The 20,046-nt window shown below is 39.2% G+C and overlaps 1 protein-coding gene across 2 annotated transcripts; it reads right to left on the reverse strand.

The window, feature by feature from the left end:
• Positions 1-501: 501 nt before the first annotated feature.
• On the reverse strand, positions 502-9,308 carry LOC122020003. 2 transcript variants are annotated; one of them, XM_042577691.1, is made up of 9 exons: positions 8,665-9,308; positions 7,218-7,403; positions 4,881-4,973; positions 4,546-4,728; positions 4,346-4,451; positions 4,092-4,277; positions 2,958-4,009; positions 1,886-2,316; positions 502-822 (listed from the first exon to the last, which is right to left on the reverse strand). In XM_042577691.1, the coding sequence occupies exons 1-9, from the start codon at positions 8,914-8,916 to the stop codon at positions 765-767; spliced, it is 2,547 nt and encodes an 848-aa protein (XP_042433625.1). In that variant the 5' UTR covers positions 8,917-9,308; the 3' UTR covers positions 502-764. The 2 variants fall into 2 exon arrangements, with proteins under 2 accessions (XP_042433625.1, XP_042433624.1); XM_042577690.1 differs by having other exon boundaries at positions 4,815-4,973.
• Positions 9,309-20,046: the final 10,738 nt, after the last annotated feature.

Consider the following 20,046-nt stretch of genomic DNA (forward strand, 5'->3'; position numbering starts at 1 on the left):
ATAGTTGCGTTTAAAAAAAAAAGAAGATAGATTTTATTTGTTATTTTTTTTAAAAAAATAAAGTGATCTCTACCGTGATTTGGATTAATTAACATGGAATTATTGGTGGTATAATATTTGCAATGACATACTTCACTTCAATAATTGCATTAAAAACGGATATTATGCGGCTCAACTTGTGTCGTATAAATAATAAGTCAACGTCCGAGGCTGGGTGGGTATGTGCCGTCCTCACCGGTACATCTCATGCGGTATCTTATTTTTATTCATATATTTTGTAAAAATTATATATATAGTTTTTGACAGTATCGAACTTGATTAATATACTAAGTATAGTATATTTCTTCTATATATTGATATTTTGAAGAGTATGCTGTGGAAATTGAAATGTATTTGACTTCCTAAAGTGTTTAGAGATAGAATGAATTACAGGGTTCATTTTAAGGATTAATAAGCAGCAACTGATAGAACAATGAAAGTATGCAATGTATAAGAACTCGCTTGGAAATAGCAAATCTATTAGGGGCTCCATTCTCCTACTTACAGCATCCTCTTCTACTAAAACCAAACCAAACCAAACCAAACCGATCTTTTACAGCACCGGTATCTGAAAACTGGTCGGGCAACTTTGTTTACACCCTCTATAGTAGAATGTACAAGAAAACAGCTCCCATACAACAACAATCAGATAACAACCCCTATGCAACTCCCCTGCGAGCTATTACAAGTACCTCTCTTTTCTGCACTTCTAATCGCCTCAGATGTTAGCCGCTCAGCGGGGGGAAGTCGTCTTCGTCTTTTAGCTGATAGGGTTGAATAGTCCTGCGTGTTTCAGATATAGAATTTCATCAAATGGATGAGGGGTGCACCGCTACCAATTGAAATGAAAAATGAGATATGAGCAAAATGTTGTTTGAATGTTTCTGTATGCACTGTAAGATATGCAGCGGATAAAATATTTCATGGCTTTCCAGCCTGGTCTTTCCATATAGGATTCATGCTAAAAGTGCCTTCTACTATAAGATTTAACAAATCTATCGTATTCTATGGGGATGTAACGAATCTATTGTATCCTATGACTTATGCATCCATTTGTTAAATGATGAAAAATAAAGAGGACAAAAAAAAATGTCACTAGTTCACTAGGCTAGGTATGGAAACTGATTTTGATCATTATGGTTGTTGCTGAAGTACGTTCTACTTTCAAGGTTTAATAAATCTATCATATTCTATTTGTAACGAATCTACATAAGCACCCATTTGTTAGCTCACTAAACTAATTTCGTCAACCAGTTTGATCCACTTCTTTCTTGAACCAACAATTCAAGTTTCAGTCATTTTGAACAACTTGTATAATGTAAGATAAACAGGAAAGAAAGGCCCATGAGAATAAAGGAAGACTGTATAATAAGTCTGGATGGAATCACAAATAATAAACCCGGAATAACTTATGGATTAGCATAAACCTGGATTCTTTCTACCCCTTCTATCTTGTTGGCTGGACCAATGCTCGGTACTTATTAAACCTTGGACTAAATTGAGCCTTCAATCCATGGCCAAGCATATTGATCATGTCCTCAAAATACAAATCAAAACTACAAGTAATCACTCGTTCATCACCCAATTATTTCATAGATATCTGGCAGAAATCCTAATTAACACTCGGTTAATGGCTCTCCAACAAATGGTTGTCATGTTTTTTTTTTTTTTGATGATTGATACTTGAGTCAATGGAATATGCAAAAAAAAAAAAACAATTAAAAAATGTCTCACTCCATGCTATGCTTCACTTGTGTTATTTATGCATAGTTTTGATGTATGCTATGAATGAAGATATGTATTAAGTTATCTTCCACTGAAAGAACCACAGAACATTTGGGTGTACCTTTCACATTTTATGCTCAGCGAGGGTCGCTGATTCACAGCAATTGTTGGAGCATTGTGCTGACTAGGACTAGTTGATTCATGCCTGCTGCTTTGCTCTAAGGAGACTCTTAATGGAACAGGACCAAGGGACCCAAATTCAAGTTTTCCATTTAGCTGATGTACAGAGTCATTGGCATTTGAAATGCCCCTAAAGCCAGGGCGTGAATGTTGAGATTGAGGGGCATCCAATAAAGCTGGTTTTCCATGATCATTTACACAGTAAACAGGTGAATGGGGTTGTGACAATGGTTCATCATTTCCTTCTTCTAGCAAGTTCCTATCTTGTTGCCCATCCAAACGGCCATTATTGCGGGATCTTGACAAATGATTTGGAGATACTGGATTCTTTCTTCTCCCAGGTGATTGTCGTTCTTTGTATGAGCGAGAATTCTACAAAATTCAACAAATGAAGAACATCATAGCCAGTAATAATACCTACAAAAAAAGGGAATGCAGGAAAAAGAAATCTTTATATTTTTAGTTAAACTTTGACTCTGAAACCACACCAGGATCATGCAAAACCTGAACAGAGATCATAATTCAATACATTCTAGTGAAGACATTCAAAAGGACTTCAAAAGAATTCATAATGCTAAGAGTAGATTTATTAGATATTAGGTATCAAATTGATTCAAAGATTTCAAAATATTTTATTGCACTCTCTTTCGAAGAAACGTCTTGGTCTCAGTTTCCAATATTTTGTAGAGGTTCGAGCTATGTTATCAAACTTTCATCTAGAACCCTCGAGTACTTTTTCCCCCCTTTCTTTAGTTTTCTTATGTGACGCTATATACGCCACTTCCAAAGCTTTGCTTAATTGTATTTTCATTTTTTAGCTATATTTTAGTCTATGTTCTCTAGCCTGTGTTACTTATAAGAGCTCTGGTAGTTAGTGTAACAAGCTGGATCTAAATGATATCAATGCTCCAACTTGTGGGGAGTGTTAGGAGTATCAAAGAAGCAATTAGGTATTTTAGTCTCACTATACAAGGATTTTATCATGAGTCCTATAAATAATATGTTGTACATACCGGATCAGGAAAGTATGTTCCAGTTCCCCTTTTCTGGACATCTTTAGCACAATAAACACCAGTTATCATTGATTGATTCATAGGGTAGGCAGTTGGAGAAAATGGCGATGCAGGAATCAGATGATTTGGTGCCATATGAGGGTAAATACTCCTATGATGAATGCCATTCCATGAGTGCTGCTTTTGATATTGAGAGGGAGATAATCCACGAACATGGACAATGTATTGATTCATGAAGTATTCTTGCCCCTGTGACTCCAAAGCATATCGGAGATTCCTATCATGTAAATCGAATTCACCAATGAGATCTGATAATTTGCCGCACTTGGGATTTCTAGTATTTCCATTGTCCTCACTTGAGAAATCTGCATTAACTGAATGTTCTGATAGTTTGGAATTCCAACTTATCCTTGAAGGCCCATGAATGCTTCCAGTGGATCCAGGCATTGAGTTGGTTCTAAGCCACAATTTATTAGTACCAAGTAACTCAGTTTCATAGTAGATTTCTTCCCTAGGGACTTTAGACTTGCTCAAAGATGTATCTTTACTTGTGGCGTCTCTCGAATTCAAAGTATCAAGTATCACATCCTTAGAACCATTTTCTGTGTAGAAGAATAAGTGCTGTGCATGAGAAGCATCTTCTGATGGTGAGTCACCAATCTGATCATGAGATGAAGAAGCAGAACTATCAACAACAGTCAAATCCAAAGCTTCTAAACTAGCAGGCTCTCTGCAATCTGAATCCAAATCCTTAACTGGAACATCTCCATTGAGACCACTTTTCGTTGTAGTGCTCGTGTGCAGATCATCTGATGAATAAGGAGATGCAGATAGAACATCTGGTCTTTCTCCAGTTCCATGCCTCTCTAGTTCATCTGATGAGTTAATAGATGCAGATAGAACATCTGGTCTTTCTCCAGTTCCATGCCTCTCCAGAGTGCTTGTAAAAAATGTGCCAATTTCGGAAGCAATATTTTCCATAGGCAATTGAAGTATCCGACCAAGTTTTCGAGCACCATATGTAAATGCACTTCGTATACGATAAAAGTTACCTGAGATTTGGAAGAGAATAGCATATTAGCACGTCAAAGAAGCAAACTAAATCCGAGGAAATTGAGAAACTATAATGCTAACCTTTGCTAACACTGCGTCCAAGATTATTATTCTGTTTTAGGGGATCCACAATATTCAGGTGCTTTTTTGAGAACACCTTGGACGATGTTTCTGAAAATCTTGAAGGAGCTGAAAACTTCTCCACACACTCCTTAATAAATGCATTGCTAAACAGTAAATCACTTGCATTCGAGTTTGCCATATCAACTGTGAAAAAATAACTGATGATCAAGAACCATATACGTCTGTTATCAAATAACAATATATCTGCTTACCAACTACTAGTTCTGGCAATGATGAAACAGAAACCAGGCCTTGTAAACTGACACAGTGCTTATCCCATTCAAACTTGCTGTAGAGGTCCAGAAACCTATACAGAACCTAAATACAGCCATTTACTTGAAACCTAACTGCAAAAAATTAGCAAAATAGAACAGATCCTTAAAACATGCTTAAGTATTCGTGGCACACTCACCGCTAAAGGACCATCCAAAGATTTATGGAAGAGATGGAAAACATACAACACGAGTGTCTCCAATGCATATGTAGAAATCAAACCATGATGAGCACCAAGAACACGACTCTCATAGTAGCACCAAGCTTTTATCAATATTATACTGCGTTTGAAGAGATGGTCCTTGCCAATTTTTCGATCAACCTATAACAAGCAACAAATCTGAATTTCGAAGAGAACAATAATAAACCATATAGAATAATGTACACTAAGCATATAAATCAACTTTCTTTGAAATAATCAAATTTTGACTTAAATGTTGCACTGCCAAGGCTTTTAGCCCTTTTAATGTGCACCTTCTCTAGAAAGCAAAGAGTACAAAGCCCACCAATCTGATTGAAGGATATATCCACAACAATGCTATCAACAACGCATTTAACAAGTTTAACCTGTCATGGGAAAACCAACCATCAATTACCAAATCATGATAAACTTATAGTCAATGGGAAAAAGATTCTTGGTAGCAATGATACCCCAGATCAAATTAATTAAACACAAATTCAGATTCATATAAACAAGAAGGCTTAAGGTGACAACAACATTTTGCACAAAGAAGTATCATTTGTAAAACTGTGTATATGTCTATGTTGGTATATAAACTAAACAAAAGTTTAGGAATAATGCGTAATTATGCTTTCACATCGTTTTCCACTTGGAAAATATTTAAATCAAAGAAACACATACAACGCAGAAAAAAGAGATGTTAGAAGTAGAAAGTAAGCATCTCAGTTTCACAGTTCATTACCATTAAGAATGATACAGAAAGATAGAAGGAAAAGCACAGTTCACTAGTGCAATAGAATTGTTGCACTGGAATATGTAGTACATAGTATGTTTACAATATTTCCTCAAGAAAGTTTCCACGGATAATATTGTGTCACTTTACCCAGCAAATAAAGCACCACAAGTACCTTTAAATATGCCTCTAATCTCATTTTGGTAGTTGCATAAGAATTGCAGTTTAGTGCACACAAGCTATGAAAGTATTTGTCACTGAAATTTTGGTCAGGTGACATTTGATAGTAATCTAGCCAAAGAATGCATCAATATATCCATGAAAATATGTTTGCTTCAGTGACCAGTTATTATGGCCAAGGAGGCATTATTCACTAGTTAGACCTAAACAACCTTACAGATTGGGTAATAAAAAGTAGGTAATGAACAATCATTAAATTTATAACCACAAATGGGTAAATTGAATAAAATATCAGAGAACAAAATTATTTGGATTTTGGGCCTAATCAAAAAAGGAGGAAACTGCAAATAACTAATCCTAATACTTAATTTTACAAGTGAAGGTGCCATTGTGATATTTCATGTAATCTTTCTCAGTTGCAGATACCCACAACAATATATTGCAGAAATTTAATCGAACCTAACTACTTAAGAGAAATATAATATTATTAGAGATGCATGATCTGTCAGGACAGACTACATAATAGGTCCTAAGCTATGATATATTTTTAACACAGTATTTGCTATGAACATATGAATAGATGGATCCACCAGAGAAGGGATAACTTAGAGTTTCTTTTATTAACAGCAAAAGGTGAAACCGTCACCTCAACAGCCCTTCATGGTAGCCCCCCACTGTCTAGAAGGGAGGCAAATCACATGGGGCTTCGTCCAGCAACAACAGTGCATGCAAGGAGGGGTTGAGGCAACCAACAGGCATTCCGCACCTACTAGAAATCGACCTCAGGCCTATTGGCAATAACACCCTTGCATGTACCAACTATGCCAGCCCGCGGGGACTATAGAGCTTCTTTTATGGATGTGGGTGTGTGTGTGAGAGCGAGAGACATACATGCTTCTTTGATCTGCAATTTGATTCCCTATCACGCACGCTTCACTGTAACTTCATCTTCACAAATTTCAGATTTCTACAGTAGCTTCATTTCAAGAGGTAGTTAACAAAGCAAAGCAAATGAACTCTTCTGGAAAACTAGATCAACAGAGTTAAATGCACGTCTGGAGATTGACAGCATTTCAGTAGAGTCAGATGCATTATCAAAGTTTCTTAGCTAATGCCTCATTCTTGCATCCCTGTTATTTTCATCCAAGTGTATTGTTATCAATTTTATTTTTCTATGTGTGGATATTTCAATTGTCAACACTCAACAACCTAGGCATGGGCTAATGTCTATAATCCAATTTGCGGAGTGTCATGAGTTAATAATAATATGTGGGTGTTGATATTCAGTAAGATTAGATATTTGGTCATTAGATATTATGCAAGAGTCCTATATACTATATATTGGAGTGAGATTGCTCTATTTAAATTAATATTATAATAGATTATTTCTCTCTAACTATAATTATATACCTACATCAAAATGTATAACCACTTCCTATCGAATTACCATATACAGACAGAGTAATGAGATTGAGATACAACTCTAATTCCTGGATCCATCCCTAACCACATATGCCTTTCAAATTGTTCTTCACTAGCACTAACAAGAGCTTGCTCACTTCAATTTGTTAGTAGATGATTGAAAAGAGGTTGCTTGACAAAAGAAGTTAAAGGGTAAGGCGATTTAAGTATCTGGTCATCAAAAGCTTGTATAAAATGTACAATGATTATTTCAATGACAAAAATCAAATAACCAAATTTGAAAAGCATGAAGAACCTCTGCATTAATACACTGTACATCCTTTACTGAAAATTCAGCATCCTTGAACCGTTCTTCTCCATCAAGAACAGACCAGACATCATTTGCCAGAGCATCTTCAGAATTTGGATAGCCTATTGCAGTAAGATCAATATCTCCATCAGGAAGATAAGTCTTCAATGGAACTGATCCAAATGGAAACACCTGCAGAATGTTTGTATTCCAAATTCAAGAGAAAAGTAGAGCAAATAATGGACCATAAGATAATATTTAACCAATAGATTCTATGATGATTATATAATAAATTAAAAATAATAATAATAAGGTGTTGGTTAGTATACGAAACATTTCAGAATAAAAGGGAAAACAACAAGAGATAGATTCGTAAGGGAAATTATTGCTATAAAAATTAGGACCCTCACATAAAAATGCAACTCAATGAAGAACACAAGATACTACTTCTATTGTCAATTGAAAAAGACTACTAAAATCATATCACATACTTGATTCAACAATATCCTATTGATGATTTCGATTACCAAAAGGACCAACAACACTAATGCATGGTGAATTTGGATAATGACATTCATTTGCAATTATCATATGTCAAATATGTACCTAAACTTTGTAGTGGAGGCTCAATGATATCCTACTAGATCAACAAAAGGCTTTCCCAGGAGATAAACAACTGTTTAGCCCTATATTTGAGTTTTTCTACTGCAGTTTAATGCTTCGTAGCAGATAGTTTATCAGATGTTATCATAAAGAACATTTTAGATAGAAAATTAATTCCTTCACATATTTTATTTTGTGCATTATCTGAAAAACACTGAGCAAACACATGAGAAACAAATCAGACAACCAAAAAAGATGTCCAAGTTTATCCAAATATCATGTGCACTCTACCTTGAGATGGTTCACCGAACCTGAAAAAATAATTATGCAGAATTACTAAAGCAACTGCTAAACTCATTATTTCATAAAGGCATTACAGGGGCACCTGAAACTTCACATGCATAAATTTTACTTTAAGATTGATGCATTTTCAAGCAAAACTTCTACGATTATTTTCATTAATTTTTTTCCTCTTAATTTCAGCATTGAAAATTTTGAATTGATTTAGTTGATTCCAATATTTACTATAAATATAGCTATGCATAACGCTCAATGGAGGGATAAGATAAGACGATGTAGTCGAGACAAAACACAGCTGAAAGATGAATACGAGTGTTGTCAGTTTTCTGAAGGTAGGAATAACTGATCTACAAGAAATATAAAGAACATAAGAAAATCAGAAGCAAGAACAATATCCAGTCAATTCTTCAATAAAAAATTGTAATGCAATCAAATCTGAAAAACAAATTAAATAGATAGTCTTGAAATAAGCAGTAGGGGGAAGAACTAAATCAGGATTCTTTTTAAAAAATAAAAAAAATGAAAATAAGGAGAAGATTAGAAATCTCGCCTCAGTTCCAATACATCTCTTCAAAAGCTTCTGCACATACTCGACAACGCTTTTCCGCCTATGCTCGGACACCACGGTCGGTTGAATGCACCGGAGAACATCTTGGGTCGCCTTCTCGGCAACCTGCCAGTTTACCGCGCTGATCACCGATGGGTCAGGGTTAACCGGAAGCTGATGCGGCTGCAGCGGGTGGCAAACCTCTTCCAAAGAACCTACGTTGGCGAGTGGCGGCCAGGCCTGCAGGTCGCCCATGCCAGAAATCGCACCCCGACAGCCCAAGCTCCGATTTTTATTTTCCTTTTAACTAAACCGAAACTCCAAAGCCAAGGAAGCAGTCGGAAAATCCCTCGGAATCACAAAGGGAACTCGTGGAATCAGATTGCGAGCACGGATCGGGAAGGCAAGATGGCAAGAAAGGGAAACGGATAAAGGAAAGGTTTTTTTTTCTGGGAAAGGAGCGAGTCAAAGGCGGTACGCTGGCTTTGGGAGATGCGATTCGAGGTTCTTGAAGGAATCGGTTTCCGGCGAAGCGAAGGAAAACGGAAACCTCTCCGCCTCCGCTACGCAAACCAGCGGAGCCGCAGCGGCGCAGCAAGCGGAAGATTGAAGAGAAAAAGAAACCCCCGGAGTCAAAAACAAAAAGCTTCCCCCTTTTACTCTTCCCCTAGAAAATAAAACAAAAAGAGAATCAAAAAACGCGTTTTTTTTTTTGCTTTATTGCTAAATTTTTGGGTTACAAATCCGAAGAGAAAAAAAATAGAGTTTTATTTCCATTTTCTATGAGAAATAAATTTAAAGAATTAAAAAGAAAAAAGAAAAAAAGAAAGTAAATCGTTTCTTTAACTGATAAATCTTATTTTATATTATCCCTTCTTTGTGCCGCATAAGGGCGACAGAGTGTGGTATTTTGGAAGCCAACTAATAGATACAAGTAGAGTAGGTAGTAAGGCCAAATCTTGAATGCTATTAATTCCAACCTAACTATTGTGTAAAATAGGGTGCAAAAATAAACCAATACATTTTTGGACAAAAAGAAAAAAGAATTCGTTTTTCCAAAACGTCCCACTCTAATTTTTTTATAAATAAATAAAAAAAATCCACCTCATTATTCAATAATATACTATTATTCAACTCTATCCATACTATTTAATACTATTCTCATTTAATAAAAAAGTAATTAGGGAGTGTCACATAATTAAAGAAAGGTCAATAATCTTTGAAAAAGTGATGATCAAAGTTAACAGGTTACCCTGATTCCGTGTAATCCTAACTTTGCGCAACCCTAACTCTACGTTGAGTTTGACTTCGCGTCGATCTCAATTTAGGATCACCTCGACTAACTCGAACGATGCCTCTGAGGGATTGCAATCAAGATGATAAGTTATTGCTCGTTGAAGATACGGGCAACGTAGCCGTCATTCCCTGAAGAATGTGGGAAACCCCATCGTTTAGTCCAAAAAAGATGGGCAACATAGTCATTTATTTCAGGAAACATGGGTAACGCCAACATGGATCTCAGGACACGTGAAGTATAGTCGTAACTCTATAAAAGATAGTTCGATCTTACGGGCGTAAGTACACGTACATACGCATATAAAACCCTAGACTATTGTTCATCTTTCCCTTCTTTATTATCCCATGCCGAAAACTTGAGCATTGAAGTGGCTGCACTGGGAACCCCCGACTATCGTTCTAACCCTTTCTTTCTAGTACTCTCGCTCCAGGCCTCGGTGGATCTCTCCACTAGTCCTCGCTATACTAAGATGAACAATGATAAAGTCAGCACCCACGCTAACTCACTCTGGTTAGTTCGTCGACGTTCTCATGCATGATTAAATTAGCGTCGTTTGTGGGAACACTGAGTTAAGACTTAAATTGAGACATTAAGATGGATGACATCGAAACACCTAACGTTATCGTCATAGCAACAGAGGATTTTGACAAGTTGGTTGCTACAACGATGCATATAGTATTGCAAGGACAACCCTAACAATCAACATCGCCTACACCTAACCCTTCAACTGAGATATCGCCCCGATAGATAGGAGTGTCACAGGCGCCTCATCATAGGTTGACCCGACCTGCGATAACTCCTCCGGCTATGTTTCACACTAAGATCAGTACGTTAACAGTGAGGGAGTTTTCCTGGAAATCTTTGGAAGAGACCCTACATCAGGACTCCCTAAAGGTAAAAGATCTTGTATCTGGCGGAGCCTTCCAAGGTAGATCATTACACAGATGGCTAACATAATAAAATAACTAGATGACTTCTGAAGGTAAATCTTCATGAGTTGCAAATCAGGGAATATAATAAAATAACTAACCTTGAAAATCACATATGCAAATTTAAGAATATCTTCCTACTTCATCAATACACTGTCACGCCCCCAGAAGAGTCCCTGTCAGATAAAAATCCGACAACATCTCCCCTGTACCGGTGACAATATGAAGTATGCATACATATATCACACTATATAAACATAAACAACAAATTCATCAGCCCACACGGCTGGAACATACATAAAATAGAAACAACATAGCCACAAAATGTATCAACTATATGTATATGTCATAGTTTTCATCAACTACAATTACTATACAGATAAACGACATCTGTAACAAAATTGTAAAATGTAAATACAGCGAAACAAAAGTAAAACAAACTAGCAAATCAGCACGTCGAGATCTCTGAGCAACTCTATGAAAGTCCAAAATCAACTATAATATCAAAAGGATCCCTGTGTCTGCAAAACTGGAGACCAAGGAATGTAGCAAATTAGCCAAATGGCTAAGTGGATACTCAAGAAAGATGTGCATGAATTTAATCTTATTGAAGAAGTCAAGGAAGTAGAATAAATCATCATCTTTTGTTACAACTTTAGGATTATTCTTAAAGTTCTACATTTATACATATATATGTATAATCATCTTCTCATTATCTATAATCAGGTAAAAATTTTAGATAGAGTTTGGGATCTTCACCTTATCATCACTTGTCATCATTAATAAAATCAATTCTTCAATCTTATTATTTAATCACTCAATTATAAGTTATCATGGTAAGATCAACATGTATATCAATAGTCTGAATCTGATAAATCAACTAAAAAGTGAATCACTGGAGCCAATATCATCAGAGTGAAATATCATATGGATAGGCTAAAAGCCTCCTAAGAGTATAAAACTGTCGCATACGTCATCTAGCGTACGGGCTATCAGCCCTCACCGGTGGAAGACATAATAAACACTGACCGAGGGCTACATCACGCCAACACGCCTCGGGTGTACGGTCAGATACTCTGGACCACGGCCGCCGCGCTACCACAATAACATGTGGGCGGTGTTGGGATCCTTCGTACTCGGCTAGAGAGGGGGGTGTGAATAGCCGCCCCAAATCGCCCGTTTCTTCCTACAATTCGTTAGCGCAGCGGAAAAATAAACTAGAAACGAAAGGAAGAATATCAAACCTTAACACAGCGATGTACGAGGTTCGGAGATGATGCTCCTACTCCTCGGCGTGTCCGTAAGGTGGACGAACCCAATCAATCCGTCGGTGGATGAGTCCCCGGAAAACCGGCTAATAAAAACTCCTTCTGGGTGGAGAAACCTCGTCACACTTGTTTGTAACAGCAAACAGGAGTACAAGTACAAAGAATAAGCAAGAAATACAATAAGAATACACAAGCACTCTACCAAACTTGCTTTCTCGTCGACTGGAGTCCGGATGAAGCTGCAACTTCAAAAACCCTAACAGCAGCAGCTGTCGGGGAAGCTCACACGAAGCTTTCGGAAGGAACTCAACAGAGCTCTTATCGCAGCCCACAAATCTTCAGCAGAAGAGAAGGAAAAAGGAAGGAAGAAGAAGCACCAAAGCCTTGATCTCCTTTTATAACCTGCGAACCTGCATGAAGATAGAAGCCAGCGGAGAAGACGGAGCGACCCGTTGTGACTCAACGGTCGAATCGTGGACCGATCAGGCTCCACAGAGCTCCTGATCGATCATGGGGACCGATCAGGCTCAGCTGATCGGTCCCTAGACCGATCAGATTGCTCCGAAAGTTTCCCAACTTTACTTGTTTCTGATCGGTGCGTGGACCGATCCGGTTGATCGGTCCACGACCGATCCCACCTCTCTCGCGTCTCGATCGGTCGTGGAGACCGATCGACTTCATGCGATCGGTCCCGACCGATCGATAGCTCATAAACTGCGCTTTGCCTTACATTTGTTATCGATCGGTCACGGATCGATCGGACACCTCAACGTATCGGATCGGTGCAGATCGATCCGAGCTTTTTTGCCCAAACCAAGTCCCAAACCTTCAAACCAATATCCGGTCAACCTTGACCTATTGGTACATCATGCTTAGCATCCGGTCACTCCCTTGACCTGCTAAGACTCCTCACCAAGTGTCCGGTCAATCCCTTTGACCCACTTGGACTTTTCTCTTCGTGTCAAGTATCCGGTCACTCCTTGACCTACTTGACCTTCTCAACACCGGATGTCCGATCATCCTTGATCCATCCGGATTTTCCTGCCCGGCTTCACTCACGGGACTTTCACCTAGCTTCACTCACTAGGGTTTTCACACCTGCCTACTCACTAGGACTTTCTCCTGGCTTTACTCACCGGGACTTTCCAACCGCCTAACATCCAGTTAGGACTTTCCCACTGCCTTCACTCACCGGGACTTTCCACACTGCCTAACATCCCAGTTAGGACTTTCTCACCGCCTGGCTTCACTCACCAGAACTTTCCAACCGCCTAACATCCCAGTTAGGACTTTCTCACTGCCTGGCTTCACTCACCAGGACTTTCCAACTGCCTAACATCCCAGTTAGGACTTTCCCCGTGCCAAGTCTCCATACTTGGACTTTCCGCGTGCCAAGCTACCTGCTTGGACTTTTCCCCGTGCCAAGTCTCCGTACTTGGACTTTTCCAGTGCCAAGTCTCCATACTTGGACTTTTCACGAATCAGGTCAACCAGGTCAACCTTGACCTAAGGTTGCACCTACAATCTCCCAAACACCTATTCTTCTCAAACATCAAGAATACAACTCTCTTCTCGTCAAACATCGACATGCAACTCAACTAGGTCAACCTTGACCTAAGGTTGCACCGACAATCTTCCCAAGTCAAACATCAAAATACAACTCGAGTCAAGTCACCTCGAGTCGGGTCAACCAGGTCAACCTTGACCTAAGGTTGCACCAACAATCTCCCCCTTTTTGATGTTTGACAAAACCCATAATCAAGTTAGGTTAAACCGATAACCTAACTTAGGTTTTCCAACCATCTTCCAATGTCCAATGTTCTTTCCTTGAACATTCTCTGGACATTCTCCCCTTAGGTTAACCCGATAACCTAACTTAGGTTTTCCAACCATCTTCCAATGTCCAATGTTCTTTCCTTGAACATTCTCTGGACATTCTCCCCTTAGGTTAACCCGATAACCTAACTTGGGTTCTCCAATAATTCTCCCCCTTTTTGACACACATCAAAAAGAATTCCAATGTTCTTCCTCGAACATTCCTTGACATTCTTCTCCTAGATTAGGTTAACCCGATAACCTAACTTGGGTTCTCCAATAATTCTCCAATGAACACTCTCCCCTTTTTGACACACATCAAAAAGAAAAAGGAGAGTATCAAGGTCAAGAGTTTCTTCCTAATGAAAGTCCCATACCTTTCATTGAAACTCTTAATTTCCCCCTTGATACTAAACTCAACAATCAACTTAGTGATAATCCCATATCACTAATCCTCAAAAGTCTTAAGGAGTAAAAACTCCCCCTAAGAGTCAACTCCCCTTGACAATTAGGTAAAACTCCCCCTAAAGGTCAACTCCCCCTTGACCATTGCACCAACAATGTCTTGGAGAGTTTCAAACCTTTAGAAACCCGAAACTCAACTCCCACAGCTGAAATTTCAGACCACAGTCGAAATTCAGCAAATTCAGCATTTGGCACGCCCTGATCGGTCACCGGACCGATCAGGCCTTCCCTGGATCGGTCACAGTGACCGATCCACACAGACCTGGACCGATCAGACTCCCTTCTGATCGGTCCACAACTCTGATATCAGAAGTTTCTGATTTTTCTCCCTCCGAAATTCAGAAACCTCTAGAAAATCACAGAAAATTCGAAAAATTATGAAAATTTGAGGATACATTCCTCATACCACATACTATCATGGAAAAATGGTTTTATCTGAAAATAACTTCCATTTTCAAATCTTGATACAAAGTTCAAAAACTTTGAAATAGTTCAAGTTTACCTCAACTTTGTATCAATTCGCTCAATGATGAATGCTATCACTAGAAAAGCTTCATCAAGGTTTTTCAAATCAATTTTGAAATGATTTTAAACCCTTTAATTTGGGATCACAATCTTTGGGCTATATGTACATGACTTGTACATAAGCTTTCCCTATGATCCCCAATTTCTTGAATTAGGCTCATCTAGGTACAAGAGCTATGCACCTTGATCCTAACTCATGATCCTAATATCTCACACACATCTAAAGTGTATCAAACACATCCAAGTCAATTTTGATGTGAGATATGAGTTTAGGTCATCTTAGGCTAAGTTCTCATGCATTTTCTAAACACCAATTTGATCTCAATATCAAATTGTGTTTGTCCTCAAATCAATTTCATTGATTATAATGCAAGAGATGATGACATGGCATAAAATGATATCATAAGTAAAAACATGTGCCAATGTCATGATGTCATGGCATAAAGTTTGAAAACTTAAATAAAGCATGACATATAAATAACCTAATCATTATCATGACATTTCAAATGATCATAAATTAAATATGATGTCATGACATGGCATATGACAAACAATCATGGTAAGTTAGCACAAATGAAATACCTAGATTACCTATCTAAGTATCCTTAATCACTTAGCTAATTTAACATCTAATCCTAGATTGCCCTTATATCCCTAAGAGAAACCAAAATCCAAATTATGGTATTTCTCTAGGTTTTCCTCAAATTGTGCCACTTAAGATTAAAAATGATATTTCCACCATTAGGCACATTTAGCTCTTCAAGGAGTAACTAGTAATTCTATTTCATTTTCAAAGGTTAACAAAACCTTGAAAATGCTCCTTGAGTGTCAATTTCCTCAAAGTTGGGCTAACTACCCTTCTAAGCGGAGTTGACACTCTCTAACCCATCTATGAGGTAGAGAGGATGCTCCTAGGAACCCAATATCTATGTGAGCTCATTGGGTTCACTAAATATTCACTAGGGATGACTTCCCTAGCAACCCTCCTAATGACCCTCTTAGGCTTTGAAGCCTTGGTAATTTGGGACTCATCAAGATCAACTCTAGGGGTGACTCCCCTTGTGACCTTGGTGGTGGTCTTCCTAGCCCTAGGCTTTGTTCCATAATCGAATGGAACACTATGATAAGTGGGCTTGACCACTTGGGACTTAGGTTTGTGACCCAAACCTTTCTTGTCCTTGGACTTGGGTTTTTGACTCTTAAACCCTAGAGATGACTTCTCCATGTTTTTAAGAGCCTTTTCTAAATTATCAAGTCTTGACCTCAAGACTTGATTTTCCCTCTCTAATACCTCAAGTGTTAATTTGTCATTTTCTCTTGAGATATTCCTAGGCATGTGTCTAGTCTTCTTGGGATTTCTACCTAGGTTTTCCTTAGCCTTAGATGAGTTAATCCTAGAGTTGGCCTTCCTAGTATTATCCTTATCTAAGTTAACATGTTTAGCACCTAAACACATGTATTGATTCCTAAGGTTAACATGCTTATCATTCTTGACAATTGCAATAAGACTACTAGCATGTATCTTATTAGAAGTGCAAGAATGAACCTTAGAGGATACCTTAGGGTTTGTCTTCGCTCCCTCTTTACACGTGCTTGATCTTTTGTCCTTGTGAGATTGTCTCCCCCTTGGACATTGACTCCTATAGTGTCCTCGTTGCTTGCATTGGAAGCACACCACGTGCTCCTTGCCCTTGCGTTTTGGGACTCCGACTTCCTTGATCTTTGGCGCCGGTGGAGTCTTCTTAGTCTTCTTTGGACATTTACTCTTGTAATGTCCAAATTCCCTACACTCAAAACACATTATATGCATTTTACTTGAACTTAAAGTGTTTGAGTTACCTAGGGTCGAGGATGGATGGATGCTCTCTTCTTCATCCCTCCCGGAGGTAGAAGCTTCTTCTTCGTGCTCCGATCTTGAAGAAGAACTCACCTCCTCTTCTTCTTTAGATGTTGAGTAGCCCTCAACTTCTAATTCCTCACCTCCACGATGTGAGCTACTTGGCTCACTAGGCTTCTCTTCATGGCTTGAAGTGGGGCTCTCCTCATGGAGTTTGGCCAAGTTGTTCCACAACTCCTTGGCATTATTGTATTCACCTATCCTACACAACACATCATTAGGTAAAGAGAATTCAATGATTTTCGTTACCTCATCATTGATGGTTGATTGGTGGATTTGCTCCTTCGTCCACTTCTTTTTCTCCAAAAGTTCTCCTTCTTTATCCAATGGAGGAGTAAAACCTAATTGCACACACCTCCAATTCTCAAGATTAGTCATAAGAAAATATTTCATTCTTACCTTCCAAAACGCGAAGTCGTCGCGATCGTAGAAGGGTGGAATCGTGATGTCCTCTCCGAGTTGATCCATCTCTAGCTTGTGCTCCCTCGGGTGTTAATCCGGCGAAGAGCGACCTCGCTCTGATACCACTTGTTGGGATCCTTCGTACTCGGCTAGAGAGGGGGGTGTGAATAGTCGCCCCAAATCGCCCGTTTCTTCCTACAATTCGTTAGCGCAGCGGAAAAATAAACTAGAAACGAAAGGAAGAATATCAAACCTTAACACAGCGATGTACGAGGTTCGGAGATGATGCTCCTACTCCTCGGCGTGTCCGTAAGGTGGACGAACCCAATCAATCCGTCGGTGGATGAGTCCCCGGAAAACCGGCTAATAAAAACTCCTTCTGGGTGGAGAAACCTCGCCACACTTGTTTGTAACAGCAAACAGGAGTACAAGTACAAAGAATAAGCAAGAAATACAATAAGAATACACAAGCACTCTACCAAACTTGCTTTCTCGTCGACTGGAGTCCGGATGAAGCTGCAACTTCAAAAACCCTAACAGCAGCAGCTGTTCCAGTCGGGGAAGCTCACGCGAAGCTTTCAGAAGGAACTCAACAGAGCTCTTATCGCAGCCCACAAATCTTCAGCAGAAGAGAAGGAAAAAGGAAGGAAGAAGAAGCACCAAAGCCTTGATCTCCTTTTATAACCTGCGAACCTGCACAGTGAAGATAGAAGCCAGCGGAGAAGACGGAGCGACCCGTTGTGACTCAACGGTCGAATCGTGGACCGATCAGGCTCCACCCTGATCGGTCCAGGACCCTTCTGATCGGTCTGGGGACCGATCAGGCCCTGGGCTGATCGGTCCCTAGACCGATCAGATTGCTCCACAGAAAGTTTCCCAACTTTCTGTTCGTTTCCTGATCGGTCTGTGGACCGATCAGGCCACAGCTGGATCGGTCCACAGACCGATCCCACCTCTCTCGACTGCGTCTCTGATCGGTCGTGGAGACCGATCAGACTTCATGCTGATCGGTCCCCAGACCGATCAGTAAGCTCATAGAACTGCGCTTTGCCTTCTGTTTGTTATCACAAACGTATCGCTGGATCGGTCTGCAGACCGATCCAGAGCTTGGTTTTTGCCCAAACCAAGTCCCAAACCTTCCAAACCAATATCCGGTCAACCTTGACCTATTGGTACATCATGCTTAGCATCCGGTCACTCCCTTGACCTGCTAAGACTCCTCACCAAGTGTCCGGTCAATCCCTTTGACCCACTTGGACTTTTCTCTTCGTGTCAAGTATCCGGTCACTCCTTGACCTACTTGACCTTCTCAACACCAGATGTCCGATCATCCTTGATCCATCTGGATTTTCCCTTGCCCGGCTTCACTCACCAGGACTTTCACCTAGCTTCACTCACTAGGGTTTTCACACTGCCTAACATCCCAGTTAGGACTTTCTCACTGCCTGGCTTTACTCACCAGGACTTTCCAACTGCCTAACATCCCAGTTAGGACTTTCCCACTGCCTGGCTTCACTCACCAGGACTTTCCACACTGCCTAACATCCCAGTTAGGACTTTCTCACTGCCTGGCTTCACTCACCAGGACTTTCCACACTGCCTAACATCCCAGTTAGGACTTTCTCACTGCCTGGCTTCACTCACCAGGACTTTCCACACTGCCTAACATCCCAGTTAGGACTTTCCCCGTGCCAAGTCTCCATACTTGGACTTTCCGCGTGCCAAGCTACCTGCTTGGACTTTTCCCCGTGCCAAGTCTCCGTACTTGGACTTTTCCGGTGCCAAGTCTCCATACTTGGACTTTTCACGAATCAGGTCAACTAGGTCAACCTTGACCTAAGGTTGCACCTACAATCTCCCAAACACCTATTCTTCTCAAACATCAAGAATACAACTCTCTTCTCGTCAAACATCGACATGCAACTCAACTAGGTCAACCTTGACCTAAGGTTGCACCGACAATCTTCCCAAGTCAAACATCAAAATACAACTCGAGTCAAGTCACCTCGAGTCGGGTCAACCAGGTCAACCTTAACCTAAGGTTGCACCAACAGGCGGTCCAGTACTCTAATATAGAGCTCTGGTATAAAGCTAGGCTCATGGTCTTCACTTTTTAACTCTTCATTTACTATCTTTATTAATTCACCATTATGATTATATTCATCCATTTATCATGATTATTCTCTTTTCATATTAATTGGTCAATCAAGGTAATATTTTCGTATCAAATCTATTAATTTATCATTATAGGGTCCACAGATAAAAAGCTACAAGTATCAACAGATAGAGTATCAAAAGCATGAATTATGAAAGGTCAAGCAAGTCAAAAGAGACAAGGTATCAACAGAAGAGTAATTCAGAATATTTCTTTAATTTTAAAAAAAACAACCCTTTCCATATCAATCCCAATATGAACCCACATGTGAACAAGAAATAATATTAATTATTTACCCTCCAATAATTTTAATATTTTAACCCATTTCGCTATTTATAATATCAGTTTAATCCCCATTTTAAAAACAATAATACAACATATACATATTCCAATTTATATATTTATTCATGCACAAGGAAATAGACAAGAGTAGATGTATCCACCTTATATACAGCAAAATCTCCGAGTATCGGCAGGTCACCGTGCTCCACTCGAGCTCGGATCTACAAACACAATATCAAACATAACTTAAATAATCAAAATACTATCTAATAATAATAATGACCTAAAATCTACACATTATAATAACTCAAATAATTAAAAGGATAATAAAATCATAACACAAAATCTGA

The sequence above is a fragment of the Zingiber officinale genome, chromosome 9A, assembly GCF_018446385.1.
Source record: "Zingiber officinale cultivar Zhangliang chromosome 9A, Zo_v1.1, whole genome shotgun sequence".
Lineage (NCBI taxonomy): Eukaryota > Viridiplantae > Streptophyta > Magnoliopsida > Zingiberales > Zingiberaceae > Zingiber > Zingiber officinale.